The 26,326-nt window shown below is 51.5% G+C and overlaps 2 protein-coding genes across 2 annotated transcripts; one reads left to right on the top strand and one right to left on the bottom strand.

The window, feature by feature from the left end:
* The first annotated feature begins 406 nt into the window (after nt 1-406).
* On the top strand, nt 407-3,400 carry PSMB3 (proteasome 20S subunit beta 3). The gene is made up of 6 exons (XM_065039634.1): nt 407-565; nt 886-1,070; nt 1,409-1,516; nt 1,902-2,079; nt 2,651-2,745; nt 3,295-3,400. The coding sequence occupies exons 1-6, from the start codon at nt 563-565 to the stop codon at nt 3,341-3,343; spliced, it is 618 nt and encodes a 205-aa protein (XP_064895706.1). The 5' UTR covers nt 407-562; the 3' UTR covers nt 3,344-3,400.
* Nucleotides 3,401-3,706: 306 nt separating this feature from the next.
* On the bottom strand, nt 3,707-26,196 carry PIP4K2B (phosphatidylinositol-5-phosphate 4-kinase type 2 beta). Its single transcript, XM_065039627.1, has 10 exons — nt 25,911-26,196; nt 18,298-18,395; nt 16,779-16,875; nt 12,500-12,652; nt 11,625-11,771; nt 11,293-11,331; nt 9,823-9,936; nt 9,277-9,535; nt 8,791-8,894; nt 3,707-8,329 (listed from the first exon to the last, which is right to left on the bottom strand). The coding sequence occupies exons 1-10, from the start codon at nt 26,085-26,087 to the stop codon at nt 8,249-8,251; spliced, it is 1,269 nt and encodes a 422-aa protein (XP_064895699.1). The 5' UTR covers nt 26,088-26,196; the 3' UTR covers nt 3,707-8,248.
* Between the last annotated feature and the right edge of the window lie 130 nt (nt 26,197-26,326).

Genomic DNA, 26,326 nt, shown 5'->3' with positions numbered 1-26,326 from the left:
GTGCCATGCCCTTACGCACACATCCAGCTGGGCTATGCCCTATGCGCACACATCCAGCTGTGCCGTGCCCCTACGCACACATCCAGCTGTGCCATGCCCTCACGCACACATCCAGCTGTGCCATGCCCTTACGCACACATCCAGCTGGGCTATGCCCTATGCGCACACATCCAGCTGTGCCGTGCCCTTACGCACACATCCAGCTGTGCCATGCCCTTACGCACACACCCAGCTGTGCTATACCCTATGCGCACACATCCAGCTGCGCACCCCGCGGACCCAGCTGTGCAAGCCCCGCCCCGCCCAGTCCGCCGCAGTCCCGGCATGCCCCGCTCGCTATGACTCTTCACTTTTCCGCCCCGCCCCCAGAGGCCGCCGCAACCAATCAGCTCTGCTCCGCCGCCGGCCTAACCACCAATAGCGAGCGGGAAGCCACTGCGGCCGCCAATGGGAGGCGGCGGGAGGCGGGAGCAGCGGCGCGGCGGGGCGGTGTGCGGAGCGGTGTGCGGAGCGGTGTGCGGAGCGGCCGGGGCAGCGGAGCGGGGTCCGAGCAGCCGCCGCCATGGTGAGCGCTGGGACGGGACCGGGGGGTCTCGGGAGGGCCCTGGTATGAAGCCCGGCCCGGCGGGATGAACCCGCGGGTGCCCCGGGGGAGGCGGGTGAGCTTGGGGGCCTTCCCCGGCCCCGCGGTGGTGCGTTCCCGTGGGCCGCCGGGCCCTGGCGGCAGCCGCGGGCAGCCCCAAAAATGGATGAATTAAAGGGAAAACCGCGAGGGGAGCGGGGCCGCAACCGCTGGGGACGCGGGGCCAAGGGGCGGAGGGGGTACCCGGGGGGCGGGAGGCGCAGCCCGACCCGGTGCCGCCTGACCGAGCTCCTGCGTTCCAGTCGATCATGTCGTATAACGGCGGGGCCGTCATGGCCATGAAGGGGAAGGGCTGCGTGGCCATCGCCGCGGACCGGCGGTTCGGGATCCAGGCGCAGATGGTGACCACGGACTTCCAGAAGATCTTCCCCATGGGGGAGCGGTTGTACATCGGGCTGGCCGGGCTGGCCACGGACGTGCAGACGGTGTAAGTGGGACTCAGAGCCTGCAAGAGGCGTGTTTACAATAAATACTGCGTGGGAGCGTAAATGTCTTTGTTAATTCGCGGGGAAGGGTGTAACAGGTGGGTGGCAGCACTCCTTTCCTTGGTCTCCCTTCACTGGAAGTATTTTTTAACTAAAACAGCACATGATTTAAGATCACATCACTACTAAGACTTAATAACTTCAGGTATAAAATAAGCACATATCTGCCTCCTGCAAGTGTCAGGAGCTGATATCAGTCAGTACAACAGTTCAGGCCAGGGTGAAGGCAAAAGAAAAAGGAACCTGCTTGTGCTTTAATGCTGATTCTCATCTCTTGCAGTGCCCAGAGACTGAAGTTCAGGCTGAATCTCTACGAGCTGAAGGAAGGGAGGCAGATCAAACCCCAGACGTTCATGAGCATGGTTTCCAATCTGCTCTATGAGAGACGGTAACGGTCAAACGACAGAGTCGCGGGTCGGTGGAGGTTGTTGTTAGGGGACAAGACCTTCTCTAAGTTGTTGATCTGATTCTGGAGAGGTGGGAGGTTGAGGAGGGCACCCATAGCGACCACCTGGGGTACAGCAAAAAAGGACATTTCAATCTAGTAACAATGTTATCTTCTACTTCCTTGCAAAAGAATATTGTGCATTGTTAAAATTATCCCGTAGCAGTACAAGCTTGTTCTGTTTGCTGTGCTAAAACCGCTGCGGGATGCTTCTAGGTTGACCTGAAAGGTCCCGTCTGTGGGATGTTTTCTTTGTATAGGTATTTCTGTGCGATGTAGAACTGCAGCGAGGTGGTTGAGCTGCTCTGCAGCATGTTGTTCTTGGCAGGTTTGGACCTTACTACACCGAACCCGTCATTGCCGGGCTGGACCCCGTCACACACGAACCTTTCATCTGCTCTCTGGACCTGATCGGCTGCCCCATGATAACCGACGACTTTGTGGTGAGCGGCACCTGCTCCGAGCAGATGTACGGCATGTGCGAGTCCCTCTGGGAGCCCGACATGGTGAGTGGGGCGGCCGCGGTTCCTGGGTTCAGCTCCTGCTCTTCACTGGAGAACCTGAGATCACAGTATCACAGTATGTTTGGGATTGGAAGGGACCTCAAAAGATCATCCAGTCCAATCCCCCCATGGAGCAGGAACGCCCAGGTGAGGTCGCACAGGAACATGTCCAGGCGGGTTGGAATGTCTGCAGAGAAGGAGACTCCACAACCCCCTGGGCAACCTGTTCCAATGCTCTGTTACCCTCACTGAGAAGAAGTTTTTTCTCAAATTTAAGCGGAACCTCTTGTGTTCCAGCTTGATCCCATTACCCCTTGTCCTATCATTGTTTGCCACCGAGAAGAGCCTGGCTCCATCCTCATGGCACTCACCCTTTATACATTTATAAACATTAATGAGATACGTGCGTGGGGTGAAAATCTCCGTCCCTCGGTACTTCACAAAGGGGCTCAGGAGAACAAAGAGACTGTAGGAGAAATCTTGCGGCATCTTGGGTGATACTTTAGGGTTTCAACAAAAGCTGTTGAGTCAGCATTCAGTTTTTACACCAACTAAAGCAGCTTCTGTTCCTCAGGAACCCGACCACCTCTTCGAAACAATCTCGCAGGCCATGCTGAACGCGGTGGACAGAGATGCCCTGTCTGGCATGGGCGTTGTTGTGCACGTCATGTAAGTGCCGCGCTCTTCCCCTACAGAACAGGCAGAATTTCCCAAGCTGCGTGTTAAGTCCGTTACGGCATTGTCTTCCAGGTCATCCCTTACCCTGCTCCCTTCCAGCACTATCCTTAGTAACGTTTTGTCCTTTCTAAGTGTTGTATTTCTCCCGGCTGCAGTTCGTGGCTGTTGCTAGAACTGCAGGAGCCGTGCAATGTTAATACCAGCATTAGGCTCTCGCTGCACAGGGATTCCTGGGCTACGTTCCCATCAGTGTTTAGGAGCGGGACTCCTCCCGTAAGGGTAGTGCTGGCCAAGAGGATGCTGTTTGCTGTGCCTGGATGCAGCGTTAACTTCGACTGACTTATTTTCCTCGTGGGGCTGTTTTCCTGCTGCTCAGGACTTGGGGTTCCTCGGTGTTAACGGCCACCTTCAAGTTCAGATGATCGTGTCCGCGCTACCACCAACCTGCCTACGCACAGTGCAACTTCCTAACGAGGGGACAGGCTGGACGGGGGTATTACACGCGGATTTGCTAATTATCTTCTCTCTTTCCCCTTCTAGTGAGAAAGACAAGATCACCACCCGCACCCTGAAAGCTCGCATGGACTAGCCCAGCACATCCCGCTCTGCTTGGAACTTTTTTAAAATAAAACTCTATCTTAGCGAACTTTCCTTCTCTTGGGTCTGAACGCTGGGATTAAGTTCATCTCTAAAGCTACGGGAAGGAGCTTGGGTAGAGCTCAGGTTTCCCTGAGCCACCCACACTCATCTCCCTTTGCCATCACACATGTGAGCGACTCGGCATACCCAGGACTTGCTAAAATCAGTTCTTAATTAAACCCCCCATTTTACAGGCACGTATATAAAGACTTTTCCAGTTGTGGTTAATCTAGGACTAAAAGCGACCACGTACCTCATGGAGCGACAGTGGATGGTCAGAACACTCGAAAGAGGACAGCAGTAAGAACAGATGTACACAAAGTTTTGATTTTATTTTCTCTGGTTGGAGACTCATCTTGTAACATGCATGCATTTCAAAACAGTAACAGTGTCTCAAACTGCTCCTACCAAACAGACAAGCACAGAGGACTTAAAATTCCTATTTAAAAAACAGCAGTGAAAAAACCTAGGATGCTTTATTTTAAAGTTTTAGATTAAACTTAATTTATTCACATTTTTTTCAGTTGCACTGATTAGCCCTGCCCGCCCTTGTGGCCTGTGTGTAATACGCTCACTAGACACAAAACCCGGCTGCGTTTCCGCGTTGCGCGGCAAAACAAATGAGCAGCGCAACTTGGGAGCGGTGAAAAGCGAAACCACTACGGATGACCAGCAGTTGGTTCCTCAAGCTTTGCCATCGCTGTTACACGAGATAATTGTTTCAAAAGAGCACGGGAAATCAGTAGTGGCTGATACGGATACCAGAGAATGGCTCTCAGGAGCTGGGGAAGGCAAACCTGAAATGGGGTGTTAAGACACAGAGGGGGAAAGCTGGTTTTTCGGGGCTATTTGAAGGGTGATCTGTCCCAGATCGGTTACGCGGTGTTGGAAACCGGGTTCAGGACACACACGGAAAGGTTTGTACCACCGGGAGGTCGAACACTTGGACTCCGTGCAGGGACGCAGGAGTGGGATGTGTTTGTCCAACGAGGCCAAGACACAACCCTACCAAACCCAGCCCGAAACTACAACACAACCCTGGTTTGTGGCTTTTTTGGGGCTAAAAGGCGAGTTCCCCTTTGGAGGGGAAAGCAGGAGTTTCCTCCCTGGAAAGGAAATCAGACTCGAGCGGTTTAGTTGGTTTTGCTGCTAATCCAATTCAAACCTCAGGTGTGGGAGCGCAGCCTCATTCCTGCAGAAAATCTGCAGTTACCTACTACCCCAGAAGTTATCACTGCGATTCATTTAATGAGCACGGCTTTTCTAATTAAAACGCAGTCAATCAGAGGTGTGTACCACACCAGAGGGAAGGCTCCCACTGCTCCTCGCTGGGAGAAGTGAACTCCTGATGACTTTTCTCTACAAGCTCACAAACACCAGGCCCTTTGCCTCACGCTCCAGAACACGCGGGTCTAATTAAACGGTGCCCCAATGTGTTCTCGAGTGGGTTTTATTGCGCTATTGGAGCAGAGCTGCACCTGAACTGCGACTCCACGCTCTGCCTTCCCTCTCCTGCTGATTCCAGAGCTATCTCAACAGGGATACACATTCTAGGTTCAAAGGGCTGTGTCCAGAAACACCCTCAGCACAGGGATAGGAATCCTGCAGCTCACCCAAACTCACCCCAGCTTGGTGAACCGCACGTTAAGGTTGGTTTTTGTCATTTTGAAACTCTAGTTGACCAAAGGATTGCACTGAAATGTCTTGAAAAGTCCATCGATCCGCCCATGGGCTGGGTGATCTGCCTACCTACCGCAGCTCTTTCAGCCGGGGGTGGTTTTCAGTCAAACGCACTTCAGTGTCAAGTGTTCCGCAGGGTACGCGCTACAGACAGAAATATCTACGCTTAGCAAACTAGAACTAAACTCACACCAGAAACAGACGACAAACTAGCACAAGCAGTTGTAAAACCAGAATCGAAAGGGCTGGGTTCTCCTTTTAAATACTTTGAGTTAAAAAAGTGACCTAAAACAAGATTAAAAAACAAACCAAAACAATAAAAATGAAAGAAAAGAAGTCCCTTTTAAAAACAAATCAAATATTTGCAGCTTCACTTCTTGTTCTGGTAATAAAAATACTGTCTAGAAACAAAAATTAGCATTTTTAACATAATGCTACCTCTCAAAATGTAAACAATATACAAAATGCTTAACAAAGTTACATACCTGGGTAATACATCGTTAAGTGAGAAAATTGCATGTAATTACTTTAATACACACAGTATGGCAACTTGACGGAAGTGGCAGAATTGGGAAGTGCTAAAGTGAACAGAGTTCATGGGGCTTTTCGGGTCACTTGAGCCAGAGCAGCCAATTGAGTTTGGTTGGAGTGGAATAGGGAAACACCGGCCAACTGCTCCTAAGCCCTTTGCACCGTGACTTGTGCAGAGATCGCTGCAGGAACTAACTGCAGTTTCACTCCATTCCTGGGTATGAAATTCAGCGAACGAGACTGTTGCTCCGAGCTACGCAAGCTTCATTATTCTACTTTCTTTGGGTCGGTATTTTTGTGTTGGATCTCCCTGCAGTTCACTAATTTCCTTCTCTTTTCCTCCCCCCTTTACTCATTGTTTAATACATGATTTAGAGACAAACAGCGAGTTTCCCAGAAGGAGAATGGTGAACTTACCGGGCCAAAGTTGCAGATTCAATGCAGATTTTTAAAACTGTCAAGAATAAAAAGCGATTGGTACTTAATTTCTGATCGACAGTAAACTTAAGCGCTTACTCAACCTATATAATGCCCACAAAGCTAAGCTGATGATACCCTCGAAGTCCTCCCTTTTTTAAAGGATTCTCATAGCTGCGCTGGTTTTGTGGCTTTTCCAGCTCTACACCTTAAGACACGAGGCTCTTGGGCCTCCAGACAACGGTGTGTTATCCCCACATCACACACAACGGGGACCGGACTACAGCGGCGGGAAAAACTTGTCCCATATTAAAGGGAACGACCCACGAACGAGTAAAAAGATTCATATCCCATCATGATCCCTACTATTAATTTTGACTTCTCAAAGACTCTATTTACTCTGCCAGGCTGAAACTCCAGCTCCGTTTTGGGCGTTTCAGAGCTGAGACCTGTGGGATTCGCGTCACGAATGTGGGTATGAACGTGAGAACCAAAAACCAAGCCCACATTCCGCATCCAGCCCAGAGCCAGCGTCAGTCGAGGGCAATTACCGGGATGTGATGAGCACCAGTTATCTCTCAACAGGACCAAATTCCACACAGCAAACTGTAGCACGCGTTACAGCACAGGACAGACATTCGAAACAGCTTATTCCCGAAACAAAGGCATATGTGAGAACAGTTTCAAGGCAGATAAGCAATATGTTTCAACTGCAAGAGGTTTGTTCAAAACACTAAATCCTGCTCAGAAAGAAAATTTAAAGTAACGAAAACTGAACCAAAAGGTCTGTAACTGTTGTGCGGCAGAGCTAACGAAACCCAAAGCAAGTCTGACAAGCTCGGCTGTGAAAAATATTACAAGCGTTCTGGAGACAACAGGACGTTATTCAGTCACGCAAATCAGTTCCAACTCCTTAGGGGGGAAATAAATCTGGCGCAAGGGGTTGAACGTTTCCACTCCTTGACTGTCGCTCTAGAGAGGGGTACGGAGCGGAGGAGTGTGGGAACAACCACAGCCCAAGTCCCGAGTCCTCCTGAGCGGTGGGATTTGCTCCACAGTCACAGCTCCCCACACTCCCCACTGGCAGCGAGTCCGATTCCTTCGTGTGCAAGTCACATTAGCATTTACAAAATAAACCGACTAACCAAAGAGCCTCTGTCAGGAAACAAATTCAAGTACCTGTTGCAGATGGGGCGAGGAAGGAAGACTGAACATTAGCTAGATTAACACTGGCAGAACCGCGATGTGAGGCTGTCACCTAAGAGACACGGCAACTCCCGACCGAGGTGCGACAGGGAAACGTTCCAGATACTCAAATCCTATCCCATATCTACAGGTACAAAACACCTTATTTTCTTTTATGAAATCTTCATAGCTGGCCAATTGAAAGCACAATGGGTCCGAGCACATGATTATCTGAGGTTGTTCAGTGCCTCTACTACCTCTCAGACTGTTCAATTTTAGGTTCTAGGAGCCAAACCTTTTTAAGCGATCGTCTTTGGTGGATGTTCATTTCCCTCGTCTTTCCTGTAAATCAAGTGCAGTTACAAAAGCAGTTTTTGTTACTTAAATTAACCAAAAAATATAAAGTGTCCCAGTCTGAATTTACCTAAAGTTCAGCGACTCCTCCTTATCAGAGTAATATTTTCCATCCTTGAAATGCTGAGCTATTTTCCTTCCAATTCCTACCAAGAGGCAAATAAAAGGGCTTGCATGTCTTTCTGGCAAAGACAGTCCAATAATAATAATAATAATAATAATTATAATAATAATAATAATAATAAAAATTAAAAAAAAGTAGTAGTTTGTGGAATCAGGCACTGCTTCACTCCTACCGACCGTGATCTAGAGCGACCCCTTTCATACAGTGCCACGTTATCGCATCCCGATGGGATTCTCTGGATCAGAGAGGAGAAAACGTCATTACAAAGAGCAGTGCTGAAACAATGCACTTTTCTTGTTTTAAAAAGCCCTCAAATCTATGTCTGGGCACTTCTGTAACATAAAAACCCACTTTTCCACCTGGGTCAAGTGGACCGTTGGAGGGTGCACCTAGAATGAGTTTTCTCTTAAGTCACACAGCGCCACACGCTCACTCTTGCACACGCACACACACACATGCACACCCCACATGCTGCTACAGTGTCTGTTCTAGTGTCACAGGCTGCGTCCTCTGTTGGGAAGTAGCCCCTCTTTCTCTTCATTTCTCGCCGAAGGCTGAAGACGACTATGTCAGGATATTGGAGATAAATTCATTGAAGCGTTTAGAGTACTGCTCTGGGTTCACGGTGGAGATTTCTGCCCCGGCCTGCAAGGCAGAGAGAGGAGAGACAAGTGAAAAACCAACATCCAGAGAGGTCTACAGAGACCCCCAGGGAAACCGATTTTAGCTCCAGCTGGATCTTCTGCAGACCACTGAGTCAAAGCATTGGATTTGTTCCCTTGCGCTTTAGAGGAGATTTGGAAGAAGCACAAAAAACTCCATGTCTCGCTAACCTGGGCTGTTTTTCAAGCCCTTTTGGGAAGTTCAGGACTGCAGGGAACAGGACTGGCCCCAGGAAGGGGACAGGGAATGTCCAGTCCTGCTCTGTGATGCTGTTGGTGCCACACCAGGGAAATAAAGCAGCTGTTCTTGGGCACGGGATCACTGGAGAATTTCCACGCTGGCAGAAAAATCAGTGTCACGAGACATCACGCACACGCAGGCAAGTGTGTGAGCAAAGCAGAAGCCCCCAAGCCCATCCTCCCTGTGGCTGGCCAGCTGCTTACCCCATGTTTCACCGTTTTGGCAGCGTGTGCAGCTTTCTTCTTCGTATCATATGGCGTAAGAATGTCTATAATGGCCATGAAGTACACTTCCTTCTTGGGGGCACCTAGAAAGGCAAAAGAGTTGCTAGCACACCCTGAGATATGGGCAAAGCCTGGCTGCATCCTCCTCCTGAAGAAATACATGGCAGATATGGTTTGATGCAACTAGTGGAGAAAGTAAGGCAGCTGGGGGCTGGAGGAGGGCAGAGGAATGACTGGAAACAGCGCCCCAGAGACCCACGCGCTCTCTGAATACGCTGCTGCTCCCCAAGCATCACTTCTACCCATCCCAACTCACACCATCCACACCGAGGGACTGCACAGCAAGGGAGACACTTGGCAGGGTGTCCCTCTCTCTGCAGCCAGTCCTTCTGCTCCGTTTAGCCTGGCCAGGACGCGCCCTTTGCCCTCCAGACCTCCCTCAGGGCCGTATTCCACCATACTCACTTTCGTGGCTTTTCATGGCGTAGACGTCGACAGAAGGATCGAACTCTCCAGGCCCGAAGAAGCGAGGGTAGTTGAGGAGGTTGCCGGGGCTGTCGGGGGGTGTGCCGTAGGAGGAGATGGGGTTGCCTCCGAGACCATCGTTCTCACACTCCTCATCCTCTGCCCGATCCTCCACCTCCATCTCCTCCTGCTCCGCTCGGTCAACATCATGGATCCCAACCAGCAAGCTGTAGTCCATGATCTTCAGCTGAGCTAAGAACTGGGAGAAAGAGAAGAGTGACAACAGCACCCACGTGGGATCAGAAATCCTCAGTCCTGCCCTGCCAGGACCTCCCTAAATAGAAAGAGCTGTAGTGAGAGCTAAACCCTTAGTGTTCTCCAGAGAGCTCATATCCCCACCACTATCAGCATAATCCTGACTGTAATTGCTTGGCTGATCCAGGAATTAATTGTTTCTCAGTCACTGCTGCACCCCTGGAGCCAGAGGCCGCAGCAAGGATCCAGTTATGGCAGACAAACTCGAAGCTGCTCGCCAGGAAACCTTACCTCCACGTCCCGCTTCAGCTTTTCAAGGAAGTTCTTTTTACTTTCTTCTCCAACGTGCAGCTTCTGGCCCTCATTCAAGAAGTCGTTGTCCTTGAATGTTGGTAAATCCTTTGCCTGCAAGAAAAAGCCTGTGTCAAATTCTCCAGACCTGCACTCTTTGGGGAACGGCTGCTACAACTGATCCATCAGCAATTTACTGGTTGCACACAGACTCTGGTCAAGCGTGGGGCTGCACCAGGATCTTCTCCCTGTTTATTAGGGGAAGCGGCTCATCCTGTCCTCTAAGTATGAAAATGGCACCGGGCGGATCACGGTATTTATCAATGAAACCATGTGCTGTGCTGCTCCTGGGGGGAAACTGAAGGGAGACGAGAGCAACTCGGCTTTAAAGACTGCGGGGAAGACACGCTGCAGGCTGAGCGCTGGGCTGCAGCCAGAGACGGGCCAACCAGCTCCCAGAATAGAAAAGAAATGCAGTTTGTTGGCTTCTGATTCAGGGGGGAAAGTGTTGAGAGGGCTTGGAAAAAAAAGCTTCTCTCCCTAAAGACTTGAGGAAAAAATTAAAACCACTGCTTTTTCAGGAATCTGCGTGCAACAGGCTCTGAGGATTTCTCTGAGATACGGAAAAACATACGACGCCTTTGTGCAACTGGGAATTAAATTATGTTGTTCTCGGAATGAATTATGAGCGTGTGGTAGCTTTATATAGATCTAATATGAATGGTCTGAGACGAACTGCATAAGCAGAAAAAGCTGGAGAGTCAAGAGCCAGCAAGCCGGGGACACTTGGGCACAGCGAAGCCGTGCCGCGATGCCAGAGCATTCCGTGTCAACGGGAGTTCCTTGGCTCTTGCCAGAGATCTAATTTTAGGGCAGGCTGGAGTAAATTTACTCTGCAGTTCCAAACCTGAAAATCCCATGTGCACGTGCGAAACACGTAGTACTGTGAGTTACTGCTGTGATTTCAACTGGGCTTTTCACGGCAGCATCACAGCCAAAGGTCTGCAGGGGCAGGATTTAGTCATAAGTTCCCCTAACGGCACGAGAAACAGAACTTACAAACACGCTGAGATATGCCAAGAATCTGAGAGGAGCCGGTCTGGTTTCTGAAAGCATCTGTTGCACAAACGAACTGCTGACCTGACTCTGTGTGGTACCCAGGGAGCACTATGAAGAAATCCTTCCATAAAGCCACCATTGCACTAAGGTGGGGTTTGGGACTTGTGGGATTGTCCCCCAAGAAGTTCCCCCAACTCCTTGTAGTGACAACATAACAGGGCAGCACCAGATCTGCACCATCTCCTGGGCAGTTACCGGGAAGAGCCGGAAAGCTGGGACAGAAACGGGTTGTCACTCAGGGCCCATTTAACACCCCCTGCTCAATATCCCTTTGGAAAAGGGAAATCATTTGAGTCCCATCTGCTTCCAACCAGCAGGAGGAAAGACAGACTGGCCAGGAATGGTTCATACCTTCTCTTTATCGCTTGCTTCCCTGGATACTGTAGAGCCCTGATAAAAGAGTAAAGAAAAGAGCATTGCTGCACTATGTATCATATTCCCAAAGAACTCACTGACACCATTTAATTCCTCCATGCAGAAAAATAATCAAAGTATTTTTAAAATCAGCGCTCAAGCCTTTTTTCATGCCCAAGATAGACCTACAGATCTCCAGAGACCCCAAAACCTGATCCCCTGAACAAACCCTGAAGCCCAGGACCTTGCCAAGTAGACATTACAAAGAGCAAGTCCCACCCTCCTGGAAAAGGAGCCCTCAGCTCCATGACCACCCTTGCAACACTCACCTTCAGGTCATATTTCCTGTGCACTGTCAGCCTGTGACTAAATACGTTTCTGGTTACCACCATATAGGTTTCCACTCCGTCCACGGTGAGCCGGTACATGCCAAGGAACTGGGGCAGGAGGGTGTTCCCGTGACATTCCACTATGAACTGGAGGAGAGCGGGGAAGGGAAGGGCAGAGAAAGACGGTGCTGTCACACAAACTCCAGCTCTGACACAAGCTCAGCAAGAAGCTGATAGCAAAGCCTCCTGTTCCAGCCGCCTGACACCGACGGGAAAGGAAAGGAGGTTTGCAAATGGCAAGTTGGGGCATCGTGAGAATCCTCCAGCCCTGAGCTGAGACAGAGCAGCCCGTTGTGTGTGCACATCTGGCCTGTGTGTGTGTCTGTCACCCAGTCGCAGCAGCGTGAGTCCGGTGCTGGCACTGGTTAAATTCACCTCTCCTGGTTATGTGAGTGTGTCTGAAAGCAAAGAGCAGATAGACCGGCAGATACCGCGGGCCAGGGGAGAACATTTCCAGCTGTCCCACTTTGCCCCCCTTCCCTGCTGCATGTAACTGTCCCCTCCTTGGTCCCTCTGGAAAGTCTGATTCAAATGATCAGGAGCATGTTTACAGCTCTCAGGTACCACCAATCCATAATTCATCGGTGTAAGGAACAGGGCGAGCTGTGAAGGGGCTCAGCACCGCGAAGAAGCGGGCAGCTGTGCCTCAATTGCCTCTCAGATGCTAAGGAACACAGTTTTCTTTTGCAAAAGCTATTTGCAAGCTCTGCCAGGCTGCGCACTGCGAATCCAAGCTCCAGTTCCCTGGCAAATCACAAAATACTCCCCGCAAGGTGTTTGCTACCTCCTCTCCCAGAGCTCCAGACTCACCGTACCTGATGGTACTTCTTTAAGATGTTGTGCATCTCCGCTACGTCCTCGCTCGACACCGCCTTGATGACAAACCTCCTGTCGTAGGTGGTGAGGAACCGGGCCCCACAGCGGCCCTGGCTGTCGCTGTTCACCGGGGCGCTCCGGGTCACCGAGTTCTGAGGGGACCAGAACAAAAAGGTGGGGAGGGGAGGCAGAAGATGCCACCTCCCTGGAGAAAAACACAAGAGAGTCTTGGAAAGCAGATGAGACACAGGTGATTTCTTTTACTAAGGGGTTTTTAAAGAGGGAGCACACACAGGCCAAGAGTTCTTAGCATTTCCTCCTGGAAATCTAACAACAGACAGGATTTTTCCAAAGTTTAAGGAAAACCAGAAGAAAAATGAAACGGCCTGCCTGCTTTTCCATCAAAAAGCAGCGTAAACCAGCAAAAGTCTCATTGTTCAAGAATTCTTCACAGGTCACCCTGAAACCAAAAGCCACCCTCAGCCTCTGCTGTTCCTACAATTGGACGAAAAGGATTGTGAGTATAAATAGCTTGGTTGTTCTTCCGACAACCAGCAGCATCTGTCTTTACATCCCTGTCTCCACCCTTAGCAACGAAACATCGCAGCTCCTTTTTATGCTTGCGGCACAATTGGTAAATCCCAAGCAAACTGCAGAGCGAGTATCTCCCGTGTCCCCTGAGGCACAACGGGAGCTCTTTGTTGTGGTGCCTCTCCCCACGCAGCGGGACGCGCCGTGAGCCCCGTCCCACCGAGACGCGCTGCTCTTTGCGCCTCCCAGGCCAACGCCAGCAGGTCGCCACTTTCCTCCTTGTCACCAGTCTCAGCAGGTCCCTTCCAACTCCACCAGCCCCGTCGCTGCTCAGAAGCCATTCTGTCAACCAGCTGCACAGGCTCTCGCTGGCATTTCCTCACCACTGGCACAAAGCAGATGGGGAGAGTTGAGTTGTGCTCTGAAACACGATGGTCCTGACATCTCGCTAGTGGTCTTTAGCTCAAGGTAGATGTGTCTTTCGGGATCTCAGGGCTGGACGACGCGTTTCGCGATGTGTTTTTTTAGCTGCTATTTCCACTGTTCTCTCTGATGAGCAGACAGCAGAGGGAGCCTGCAGTTCTGCACACCCAGGCAGAGCCTGCTGCGAAAGAGGGATTTACCATGTCACGCTGCAAGCGAGCCCAGAGGTTTCCTTTCAGAATGAAGCATTTAAAGCTTTTAAAACTTTAATGAAGCAGGGGAAAAACTCCACTCCTGCCAACGGTTTTAGGAACTGTCAGGAAAATAAAGGCAAGCAAAAAAATACCCGACCAAGGCTTTGCTTCTTGCTGACACTTGCAAATGAGTCTGTGCTGCACCGTTTAATCACTCCTCACCTCAAAACCACAGAGCTTTTCTTCTAGAGGAGATGGGAAGCAGAGATCGTGACCACATATGGACATTGCCAAACGCACAGCCCGTAGGTTTACCTCGTTCCCTTCCTGTCCCTCCCACCCCTTCCACAGACTGCGCGTTATATTTAGCATCCTGGCTCAATTCCCACTCCAGCCATCACATTTTACCCACCTGAATTTAGCTCAATCAATGTTTTCTGCTTTCTGTTCAGGCCGGACACTTTTAAGGAGCCAAACTGCTTTACCTCACAGACAAGAGAAGTCATCCCTCACAGCAACAGGTGAAGTGTAAATGACAAACCAGCTCTTGAGAACCAACTAAACTGTGGGTGCATCTATGTAAGTTACTTCACACAGTTCTGATCATTTCTTACAAGAAACTGAGAAAAAAGAAATAAAATATACTATAGTGGATGGGCTTGAAATAAAAATAATTAAGAGCTAATGACTTCCCTGTATGGAAGTAAGTGGAAGGGTATGGAAGGAGCCAGCACACCACGTAATTCCCTGGTACAGCTCGCCCCAGGGTGTTGCTGGCCAAGCAGAACCCTCAAAAGCCGCGGCATGATTTGCTGTCCACAGGCACTTCTGGCAAAACACCACGGCTGCCTAGAGAACAGGCCTGATGTCGGAGGGAAAGAAGAGAATTAACACTCTAACAAGCAGTGCTGCAACAGGCAGGACACGGCAGCTTTTATGGTTTCTCCTGGGGATGGCCGGCCCCTTGCAGAAGAAAAGCAGAGGCTGCCAGTTCTGCTGGAAAAAACGTGTCTCACTTTGAGCAAACACCCTCGGAGCGCCCGGCGTGCCTGGGAAGAGGCGGCAGAGTAGGATGGGCCCTGGCAGCCAGGATGGGAGAGGCAGCTGAGATCTAAAGAAGAAAAAGCCCCAACCACCTCTCCCGGTACCCTCAGGGGTCACCCCTGCTCCCTTGGCTGGGAACGCGGGGCAGAGGGGGGGATGCAGGCGCTACCCATCAAATCCTGGCCCCATCACATGAGCCCAGAAACTGGATCAAGTAGATGCGGTGTCTCACCAGTGCAATGAGCCATGCGGCTGGAGCAAGAAAACAGATCTCTTTGTTATACTGACCTTGAAACAGGGGGAGATGGGGAAGTAATCTAGATAATTTTGGCCTGTTTGGAGTGGGTATACACGCAGGTGGATGTGGACATGGACACAGAATCATAGAATCACAGAATCACAGAATCAACTGGGTTGGAAAAGACCTCAGAGATCATCCAGTCCAACCCTTGGTCCAACTCCAGTCCGTTTACTAGATCATGGCACTAAGTGCCATGGCCAATCTCAGTTTAAAAACCTCCAGGGCCGGTGAGTCCAGCACCTCCCTGGGCAGCCATTCCAATGCCTGACCACTCTCTCTGTAAAGAATTTCTTTCTAATATCCAGCCTCAATTTCCCCTGGCAGAGTTGAAGCCCATGCCCCCTTGTCCTATTGCTGACTGCCTGGGAGAAGAGACCAATCCCCACCTGGCTAGAACTGCCCTTCAGGTAGTTCTAGAGAGTGCTGAGCTCAGCTCTAAGCCTCCTCTTCTCCAGACTGAACAAGCCCAGCTCCCTCAGCCTCTCCCCATAGGGCTTGTGTTCCAGTCCCTTCCCCAGTCTTGCTGCTCTTCTCTGGACCCGCTCCAGCACTTCAATCTCTTTCCTGAGCTGAGGGGCCCAGAACTGAACACAACACTCCAGGTGTGGCCTCCCCAATGCAGAGCACAGGGGAAGGATCACTGCCCTTGTCCTGCTGACCACGCTGTTTTTGATACAGGACAGGATACCGTTGGCCTTCTTGGCCACCTGGGCACTCTGTTGGCTCATGTTGAGCTTCCTGTCCATTAGTCCCCCCAGGTCCCTTTCTGTCTGACTGCTCTCCAGCCACTCTCTGCCCAGCCTGTAGCGCTGCAGGGGGTTGTTGTGACACGACCAGAGGGAAGCAGTTTGGTGGGATGAGCAGGAACAGCTCTGCTCCCATCTCCTCTCCCCAGACGCAGGGAGCTCAGCTGGGCTTGTTGTGAAGCAAAGCCGGGAGAGAACGATACCCTGGGCCTGCTCACCCGCGCTGCCGTGCCTCTGGACTCCAGCGAGTATTTTAGTTTAAGCCCTTGACCAGCCAGGGCTGGCGCCTCACCACAGCCTTTATCAACGGCAGCGGAGTGCCAAAGATACGGGTTTAATTACCTAACACTCGGGCTGCTAAAGGCCACGCTGCTATCAAAGCCGTCCTCTTTTCCGCGCTGGCTTTCCCCTCATTTACGAGCTCTCTAAGCAGCCTGCTACTACACATCTCCCGCGTGCGTAAGCCTGAGAGCTGTGTGTGGAAGGGCAGCCCTGCTGCAGCGGCCAGAGTTGAGACAGCGCCGTTTCACGGGATTTCAGCCCAGTGGTTTTAATACAAGGAAATGTCTCTCCCCTCCAGTCTGAGCCTCTGGCCTTAGGGGACGTGTCCCAAAGCAGCAGCCACCGTGATAAACCCAGTTCAAGAGCGTCAATGCTTGGTACACACAGCTGGTTAAAAAAAAGCACCTAAATCTGTAAAAACAGGACAGACTCATTTTCCTTGCAGATGTTCTGCACTAGATCATTGTTATCCTCCAGCTCCCGCCTGTCTGCAACCATCTGCTGCCTCTTATTTTATGCCTGGACTGTAAGTGCTCTGGAGCAGGGACCATCTTTTCATCCTGCAGTTCCCAGTGCCTGGCACAGGCAGATCTACTTTGCTGCTTGGAGCCCTTAGGGTTGTGCTAAAACCATTAAAATCATGATTATAAGCCCATAAAAACTGACCACACAATGTCGGTATCGTAGTTTCTTTGCCAGTTTTGTTATTCTGTCCTAAGGAAACGCGTTAAGAGGGTATGGAGAGAAGAGACGGTACCTGGTAGTCTTGATCATCAATCCCAAATCTTTCTCGGAGGTTTCGGAACACCAGTGGACAATACTCCTTAAATTTAAAGCGACTTGGCAAGTTTTCCCTAGGGCAAAGCAGAAAAGATATTCTGGTGCAACGATCAGCTTGTGAAATCAAACTCAATTCTTCTCCCAGCTCACTGCTGACCCCCCAGGATATCCGAGCCCCCTCCTCCCTACAAGGGCCTCGTTCTGCAAGTATTTACCCTCGTTAGGGGAGCTTGTTTCTTTGGATGCCTACAAAAGTCATCAGTTCATAGAACCGCTTGCAGGATCCAGCTGTTGACTAACAGGCTCTTTGCATGAGGACGTCTGTCTTACAGAACAATCCCCCCTGTCATAAACACAGGTTTGACAGAATAATTTCTCTCTTTCCTCCTCCTTTGTTGCTTTGTTCCGTTCAGCAACACAGCTGCCCCCTGCAACACACTGTTACTGTTTAAGATGAAAAGCTGGAGGAAAGAGGGAGGGGGGGGGGCTCTGATTTCAGATCAGATCAGATCACTCATGCGTCAAAAGAAAGGTCAACACATCCCTGTCGCTGAGGGATGCTGCAGCTACTCCCTACCACAGCTCCTGTTCTGCCCACTGGGAGGAAGCAGAGAGGATGGTCCTGCCTGGACACGGTGGGAGATTTTGTCAGCTCATTCTCAATGAGAATCCTGTGCACCAACACGTGGGAAACTAAAAATCTATGTAGGAGAAGAGGGAAGAGCAGATACTGCAAATTGTAGGTGCCAGAGAAGACAAACTTTTGAATCGCACTCCCACTCTCAAAAGCTGATCCCTGGGAGACTCAGTGAAAATGAAGCATTAAGCAGGGAGCGCTGCAGACCCGCACACACACACAGCCGGGGTGAACACAGCTCTGAGCACCAGGCACAACTGCGGCTTTTAAAAGGCTTCCAAAAACTGATATTTTGGGAAAAGGAGAAGAGGGTAACTCCACACAAGTCCTATGGGCCAGGGGTATAATGCAGCTTCAGGGCTGTGTCCTGTGAACAGAGAACCCAGCAACTTATGGAGAGCAAACTCCTTCCCTCTTGTTCATGGTCTTGGGATTTGGCTTCTCCTGGTCAGGACAGGACAGGACACCCAACGGGGCACAGCAGGAATCAGGAGATGGTCCTGCAGCAGCTTGGTACGTAAAGAAGACGTGCAGCAAACTTCAGCCCTTGGGCTTTGAACAAGTTACACTTTGTGAATTCCAAAATATTGTTTTCTACCCACTTCAGTGAAAATCTACATGTTTTGGTTTTAAGTAGTGCCACTTCTAAGCCTGGCCTTACCAAACTTCTCATCACTCAAAGAACATAAACCAAACCACGAGACAGCATCTCCGTGACAGAGCCCCCATGCGTCTGGCCACACCAGGTCCTCCTGGCATCACAACAGGGAGCAAACCCAAAAACCTTCCACGTGCCAGTTTCCCTCACAGCAAAGAGCTCTATTTACAGAGACAAACAAGCTGGGAAGCACCTACTTACTTGTTAAATAGATGATTGTCCACCTTAATCTTACTGTAGGCTTTAAAGTCATCAGGCATCAACATAACAGGGACGGGAACATTGCTGAGTTCGTTGATCTAAAAGAGAAAGGAAAGACTCAAAACCCAAGTTCCTCTGCCCTGCCGTTACTGTCAATGGACTTAGTTGGGGTGCCCAACACCCCAGAAGCTGTTTTTGAAGCAATATAACCCATTAGACCTAAATAAATAAATCACCTTTGCCTTTATTTGGGAAACGTTGCATCAGCCAGTTTCTTAACTAGTTGTCACCGCTACAAATCACAGATGACCAAAGTCTTTGCCGTAACCAGCCAGAACAGACTGGGCAGCTTTGGTGCAGCACAGCCCAGCTCCCTGCGGGTGCTGTTGCTGCGCTCGCTGTCTCTTGTTGCTCTTATCCCACCTTCTCGAAAGGGATGAGTCACTCCACTAGATTGTTTTTGCTCCTTAGTCATGTGTGGCAGCCACAGGAATACAGGGAAGGAGAAGAATGAACATTCAGCTACTATTTGTACAGACAGGCTCGTGCTACAGCACCCAGCAGCAAAAGCAGCAATAGTAACATGAAGAAAACCAACGCGCTTCTGGACTATATCCGGCTCCCCTGCTCCAGACAAGCAGTGACAAGGACGTGCCAGCGTTCACGAGCGGGTCAAGAGGCAGGATGTTTCTGAGGACAGCGCCAGTGTCGTTCATCCACACGGACGTCAGGGGAATCACACGAGACTCGTTTAATCAAACTGCTCTTAACATGCTGGATTTAGGAAGCAATTTCATGACACCTCCATTCCTGTGATCCCCATGCCCAGCAGGTAACGCTGGGGAGAAGCAGACAATGCTGGCAACAGCAGGAGTCAGGCCTGAGGTCTGTTCCTGACACCAAAACCTCCGGTGGGTCAAGCAACTTCCAGCTTGGAAAGCACAACAGCATTTCCCCGCTGACCAGGAATGGGGTCCGAGATGTCAAGACGGAGGAATCTGGGATTCCCCACTCCTTGTGTGCAACAGGACCCACAATCCTGTCCAAATATCTGCTGCCACGTCTGCTCCGAGGAGGCGGAGATGGAAGGGGGTGTGAGGGGCCGTTCTGCAGCGGGAGCCGTGGCACAGTTCAGCTCTGGAGACACGCAGCGAGCTGTGTGGTTACACGGGCAAGCCTTTGATGCAGTACATATTTTTCATCTCCTTTCTCTGTCGTTGCCAATGAAAAACGAAAAAAACACTAACCAGACCAGATTTCACAAACGTCAGACTGGAAAGAAAGACCCATCCAGGCTTCTAAGAGAAAAGATGACTATTTTCAGACACTGTCATCCCACACAACAGATAAGTGGAAAGCAAACCGGGCAGCACTCCGTTAAGAGCAGAGATGGTGCTCTTTAAATCCCTACCCGGTATTTACTCCACAGCAGCACCAAAGAGCATTAAACACTCCCATAAAGAGCTTTGGGATGTATGGAGAACGCTGCATAGATGAATGAATAAAGAACGTCACACAACTCCCATCATTTGTAATCACAACGGAGCAGGGAGGCCAATATCCCCAGCTTAAGCTAAAGGCTCAATCCTGCATTGAGCTGCTCCTGGAGCCGCAGTTGGAAGAGAGGAAAGGATCTCCCAGATCCCAGGATCCCGCTCCTGCAGGGATCTGCACCAGAGAGCCTCAGGCAGTGATTTCCCCTCAGGGTGAAAAGAAACCAGTTAATTCCATATCAAGAAAGAGGCGCTGCCTCCAGCCACTAATTATTGCTGTCTAACGGGAGGGGAAGCCCAGCTCCTCAGACTCGCCTGTTCTCACCCTCTGCTCGCGGTGGGGAAGGCACAACCGCACTATCATCAGCTTGTTGCAGAGCGGAGGAAGGGTTTGACGGCTGAGAGGGAACAGCGAGTTGGAGATTTGTCTCCTCCCTGCCAGAAATTCAGACACAAACATTAGCAAAGTGAGATGTCAAGACGTCTCTGGGTGCCCTCGTTTCTGCCTAAGCAGAAACCTCAAAGCAAACGTTGTACCTGTTGCTGCTCTCCTGACTGGCAGAAATGGTGCGCCAGGATATCTCGTCTCATTTAAAAGATGTCCCCGCTCTTCACAAGATACAACAGCCAAAAAAATCTCCCCCCTTTTCACTTTTCCAGCTGCACACAGCAGAGCTTTCTGGATGCTTTGGCATTCCGGCTCTGGAGGAGACAGGGAGCAGAAAGGGGTTTGTGCTGGAGACCAGAATCACTGTGGAAGAGCCGAACTGGCTGTTTCTGTTCCCAGCCCTCCACCAGACGAGGCAGCTCTTGCTCAGCCAGCCACCGGGCCTTTGCTTCTGATACCAGCCTGAAAACAAATGTGGTTTTGGCTTTTTTTGTTATCTGTTTTTTAAGCAAGAGGGATGTGCGCTGTCTGCTCCCACAGTACCTCCACACTTGACGTTCTCCTCGAAGAAAGAGGAATGAAAAGCCCTCAGTGCTGCCTTGCAAAAGGGATATCCCAAACCGCCCCTTCTCCCAGTACAACCCTCAGCGCCCAGTGCCCCTTCCCAAGGTCCTGCAGCGACGGTGCCAAGCGGAACACCAGCAGCCCTTGCCCAAGCAGCAGCACCTCTGCACAGGGATCCCCTCCCGTGCTTATCGCCGTGGAATCTGAGCAGCCTCCGAGAGCAACGTGACTAACGCCTGGCACATGTTTGCTCTCTCGCCTTCTCCCCAGGGAGAGGCGTGTAGCAGGAGATTATATATAGCAGAGTGTGTGTGTCTGTGTATTTATGCTACAGAAGGCAAGGTCACAGCAAGGTGCAGAGCCCAGGGAGCCTGTTCCTATGGGTCCGACTTGTCTGTCCGCCACAAAAGGATGTCACCCAGCTGTGGAAAGTCTGCCTGTACCTGGAGCTTTGGAGATCTCCACAGGATGGACACGGAGACCTTGGGCTTGGTGCTTTGTTCTGGAAGAGGCGGCTACAGAGATGGAGCAGCAGACAGTGGCCGCTGTCACACTCCTCGGTCCCTCACCGCAGGGGTCACGCGTCATTTTGAGGTGCACAGCAAGGGGGAAGAGCAGGTCCATATGGTACAGCAGCCCGTGCCTGGGGTATTCGCACATCTACAAAAGCTTTAGAGGTCCCCAAAGCGGAAAAAGTTAAGAACGGCTAATTTAGAGCATGAGCTCCTCAGGCTGGGGAACTGTGTCCAGACCCAGTGTGATGCTGGTTTTCTGTAAGTCATCCAGCTTTCTGGACCTTTGAATCCTCTTGAAAATCAGCCCCTGTTTTTGGACAGTCCTCGTATGCCAGGAGTTTTCTGTTCCCCCACTCAGTAGAAAACCCAGACAACCTGACAAGGACCCGTCCAGGCTGAAAGCGCCATTAAAAAGTGCATCTTTCCACTGCCACCTGCATTTTGCAGAGAGACAGAAGCCACTGGTCCTGCCCGTCCTTGGGCCAGGGGCAGCGCGAACAGCACATGCCCATCGGCCTCACAAAAGGCTCAGAGGGTCCCAACGGAGCTCAGAGGATTTAAAACCAAGTCGCATTTTCGACAAACCAATAGACATCTGGGACCAGATGAGCTTGGAAGGTCCCATCCAACCCAAATATTGGGCAATTTATGATTTGCCCAGGCTCAGCTCCACCGTTTCCCCAGCTCTCCCCTTCCCCCATGAGCATCCAGGCTCTTCGTCCTCACTCAGCACATTTCACTTTTGCCTACGCTGCTGAGAAACCTCCAGCCATCTCTGGCCTTATGGGGCTGGAAAAAACGCCACCTCCCCTCCGCTTTGTACCTCCTGGTCACTCGAATTCATGAGCGACACCAGCCAGTACAATTTTGGGTTTATCTGTAGTTGATAATTTGGCTTCCCCACCAAAGCCAATCCCTTTTTCAATAAAAGGCACATCAATATTCCGTGTCATTCAGGGACAGCTGTTAGAACGAATGGGCCAGACGTAATTTTGTTTCAAAACCTGACTGGAGGCTCGAAGTGGCAATTACCATTAGTAAATTGATGGGAAAACGCAATTTGTTTACTAACAAGATCCAGATGATGGAGCGTGTGAGTCTGCTCCCTCGGATTCTTTACAACAGGAATTTGCCCAGGAAAATAAGAATACTTTGTTCTTCTCACAGCCCTTCAATCAGGCATCTCACAGCACTTGGTGAGCATTAGTTAAACTTTATAATACCCTGGGGAATCAGGTAAAAGACACATAGCAAAATCCTTTAACTCGCATGGCGACAAATCCACACCTGCAGCAAAACTTTGCCACTGCAATTGGGCAACGGTTTGAGAAAATCACTGTTTTCCATGAATTAGAGCATGATTAATCAGTACCCAAGCTAACAAAACCCCCACGCGGCTCTATGGAAGCATGAATCTTGTGGTCAATAATTTTTAATCGGTGCTCTGGGGAACACCAGCATGATTTAAGAGGGAAAAAATAAAGCATCCTCTAGTGACGGCGAACCCACCTCTTCCTGAACAAAGTATTCGGAAGGAACGTAGCATCGCAGGCGGAAGAATCGGTGCGTGCCACCCTGTTGCATACAGCTGAGCCCTGATCTACCCAGGAAAACCTTTTCTCTCTGCATGCCAAGAAGAAAAGGGGCTCCTGGAATTTCTATTTTAACAGGAGGTCCTGGGAGAAGAAGGTTCGGAGCCGCCGGCCGCAATCGTTAACAGGGGCTGTCACGGCCATCGCCATATGCTGCTCTCTCCAGAGGTCAATTAGAGCCGCAGCAGACAGCAAGTGTTGGAAAGGACAAATACCGGCTGTTTACCCCGCGCCAGCACCAATTTTCTAGGGCTTCAACATTTGATACGTGGCAGATGCTGCTCTGGCGAGAATTAACATGGCAACATCAAACCCAACACTGCGGAGAAGGCAGAAGCGTGCTGCAAATCCCGATTTTGCGATTTCACTTGAATACTAAGTAGCCGTGGTTTGTACCGGCTGGCACCGCTCCTGAAGGTCCAAGGAGATCGGTTGGTGCCTCAGCCCACAATCGGAGCCCCCAGGGTGCAGGAGGCTGCCCGGGCAAGATCCACACACCCAACAGATCCCCCTATTTCCACAAGAATGGGATTTGTTTATGCCGACCCCCTGCCAACAGCCACAGAGCTCCAGGGATCGCTTCCAGTTGACGAATTGCCACTAGAGAAGCATCATCACGGCCCGTATGAACTTGACCGTTTGCTTAACGCACAGAAACAAGAGTCACGTCTCCAAGAACCCCCCGAACTCACTGGGATCCCAGCGCCTTGTATAATTAGAACATTACAACCGTTTCTATGGTTTCCGGAGCTCCACACGCCGCCGTGTTCATCTTGCTGTTGGCGCGAGATGGCTTCTCCCTTCCAGAACCGGCACAACTTTCCCTCGGGTTCCCACGCACACGGGCCCAGCCGGGGCGCTGAGAACGTGGACGTAACCACCGAGGAGCCGCAGCTCCTCTCCCAACGCCACGGCAACAGCAAAGCGGCCCTGGGAACCATCTCCACGTTTGCTGAATCTTACAGTGCCTTACAGAAAATTCGGAAATCGAGGGCGAACCTCTGTGACTCCACTCGCTCCTCCGCTCTGCACAAGTTCTCCCTCCCGCTGCGGTTTTCTGGTCTGAAATTTGGCTGTCAGGCTAACACCACCCACGCTTGGCCCCGCTCACACCAGTCCCAGCCCCACCCTGATCCCGGTTCAGTGGGTTTAAACGCCAGCTGGGATCACTGGGACAGCCAAGACCAGCTCATAGTTTAAACAGAAACGCGCAGAACCGGTGTTCCAGAAATCAGTCCCCGTTCTTGGTGCGGTAACATCGCTGATCCTCTCCAGACCCATTGCTGCATCCACACCAGCTGCTAACGAGCTCGTTTAAACACAAGGCAGGGCCGAACCACGGCCAGACTCGCTTAATGGACCCGAGGGAATTTCTTCAGTCAACAGAAATGGTGGATTGCATAAAATGGTTGTTTGTTTGATTCACCCATGAAAAAGTTCATCTCAAACGCAAGTATTTTCGGACAGAATCTTCCTGGCACAGCCTCGTGTCTGTGCTGATAGCGGTTTTCTCCTGCTCCTAGCGCAGGGATCCATGGATTCATCCCTTCTTGTAAAACCACAGTCCCACAGCCAGACATTAAACAACCCTAACAAAGATACAATCTCATGACTAGCTTAGAGTTCCTACAGAACCGCCTGCTCGCCTTCCTCCCTTTACCGAAATATTTCACAGCCAAGGGCTCCAGAAGTTACACTGTCCCGATCCAGCACCTAAAAAAGTTGCCAGGCTCCTAGTACCGAGAATACAAAGAAATAAAACCACAAACTGTCCCCAAGAGGCCAGAAATGAAAGTCAGAAGAATCCGACCAACTTCCATTTCTCCAGAGCTCTGAACAGCACCGCTGATCAAAGGCTGATTAAATTCATTACCCTGTTTCCCGGGCAAGGCTCTGAGCAGCAAGAACCTGGAACATCCTTTGACTCAGAAAGGCAGTGCTGGGTTGAACTACATTTGGAAGCTTTCATTCCACCATCAGGAAGGCTGGAAACGCAATCCTAATTCTGCGTGTGTTACTTGTTTCTGCAAAAATGGAACCTAAATCCCTTTTATAGGAAATATCCATCAATCCACTGGAGAAATAGGTGTCTGAACCCTCAAAACCTACAAATTTAGGAAGGGGTGAGGTTTATGAATTCTTTGACCACCTGAATATTCTCCCAAAACATCATCCAGAGAGCAAATCAATTCCAGTATGAGATTTACGCCTGCCATCGCAGACGAGGGAGAAGTTTCCAGAGAAAAACATAAAGATGGGCTTGGGAAGCTCCAGAGGAGGCGGCTGGAAGGGCTGAGGCTTCGGCAGCATCCCCGGGGGCGCCTGCCCCAGGTCCCCCCTCAGCCTCGCGCCAACCCGGGGCCACCGAGAGTCCTGGGGACACATGTGGCCTGAGCTCCAGCAGCTGAATCCGCAGCTCAGAGGGAGACGAGGTTGGACAGATGGGGCCGAAAAGACCCTTTTGTATTTGGGGACGGAGAACAGAAACACGTGTAATTCTCCCCACGCAGCCAATGGAGGAACGGGATTGTCACTGTGTGTGTGGGACCTCTGGGCTGTGACACGGGGGGTCCCCTCATCATTGTGGGATTGCCCTGGGGTTGTGACAAGGGACAGCGCTGTGGGTGTCACTGGGGGGGAGCAGGGAAGCCTAAAGCCACCCCCGGGGTGAGGAAGGGGACGTGTGGAAGGGACACCCTGGGCCCGGGGGGCTGAAGATGGGGATGATGTGGGGAAGAAGCCCCAGGGGAAAGGCACTGACAGGGACCCCAGGGGCACCACGGGAGGGGGAATCCAGGGAAGGGAAGAGATGCCAGGGGGAGGGAAAGATGCGAATTAAGGGGGGAAAAGGGTTTGGGGGACAGAGCACCGATGGCGGGGGGTGAGGGCCCTGGGTGGGCGGGAAAAGGCGCCGCCGATCCGGGGGGCGGGGGCGCTCGCTGAGGGGAAGGACCCGGGGTGAGGGGGATGGAGGACCCGGGGTGAGGGGGATGAGTGGGCTGAGGGCCCCGACCCTCGGGCTGGGGAGGGGCTGAGGGGGCCCCGGGAGGGCCGCGCTCACCGTGTGGTTGGCTCCCCACATGAGGACGCTGAGCAGCGGCTCCGAGGCCCGGAACAGCTTCACCTTCTGGCACACGAAGTGCTTCTTCTTGGTCTTGGTCTTGCTGGCGCTCAGGGCCGTGCCCAGCGCCGCCCCGACGCCTCCCGCCGACGAGCCCCCCGCGCAGTTCGAGGCCATGGCGGACCCGGCGGCGGCACCGGGAGCCGGACCGAACCCCCTTCCCCGGGGCTCCCCCTACTAGCGTCTCCGCATGGTTCCGCCCCGCCGGGCACACGCCCCCCCCCCCCCCTTCCCCTCAGTGGTACCGCCCGCCCCTGTCAGCCCCTGCCCGTTGGTCCGGCTCGGCCCGTTAGCTTCCCCCTGGCCGTTGCCGCAGTGGTTCCGTCCCCGCCTCCTCTTGCTCTCCCCCACCCCGC

The sequence above is a fragment of the Columba livia genome, chromosome 23 (genome assembly GCF_036013475.1).
Source record: "Columba livia isolate bColLiv1 breed racing homer chromosome 23, bColLiv1.pat.W.v2, whole genome shotgun sequence".
NCBI classification, from domain to species: Eukaryota; Metazoa; Chordata; class Aves; order Columbiformes; family Columbidae; genus Columba; species Columba livia.
The sequence above is the reverse complement of the archived record's forward strand: the minus strand, read 5'-3'. Positions and strand labels throughout refer to the sequence as shown.

Excerpts from the sequence above, each read along its gene's own strand:
- PSMB3 (XM_065039634.1), top strand. Across the intron at positions 1,071-1,408 it reads GCCACGGACGTGCAGACGGT|TGCCCAGAGACTGAAGTTCA; the intron begins GTAAGTGGGACT and ends CATCTCTTGCAG. Across the intron at positions 2,746-3,294 it reads GGCGTTGTTGTGCACGTCAT|TGAGAAAGACAAGATCACCA; the intron begins GTAAGTGCCGCG and ends TTCCCCTTCTAG.
- PIP4K2B (XM_065039627.1), bottom strand. The coding sequence starts at position 26,087 with ATGGCCTCGAACTGCGCGGGGGGCTCGTCGGCGGGAGGCGTCGGGGCG. Across the intron at positions 11,332-11,624 it reads ACAGGAAATATGACCTGAAG|GGCTCTACAGTATCCAGGGA; the intron begins GTGAGTGTTGCA and ends CTCTTTTATCAG. Across the intron at positions 9,536-9,822 it reads AGCTGAAGCGGGACGTGGAG|TTCTTAGCTCAGCTGAAGAT; the intron begins GTAAGGTTTCCT and ends TCTTTCTCCCAG.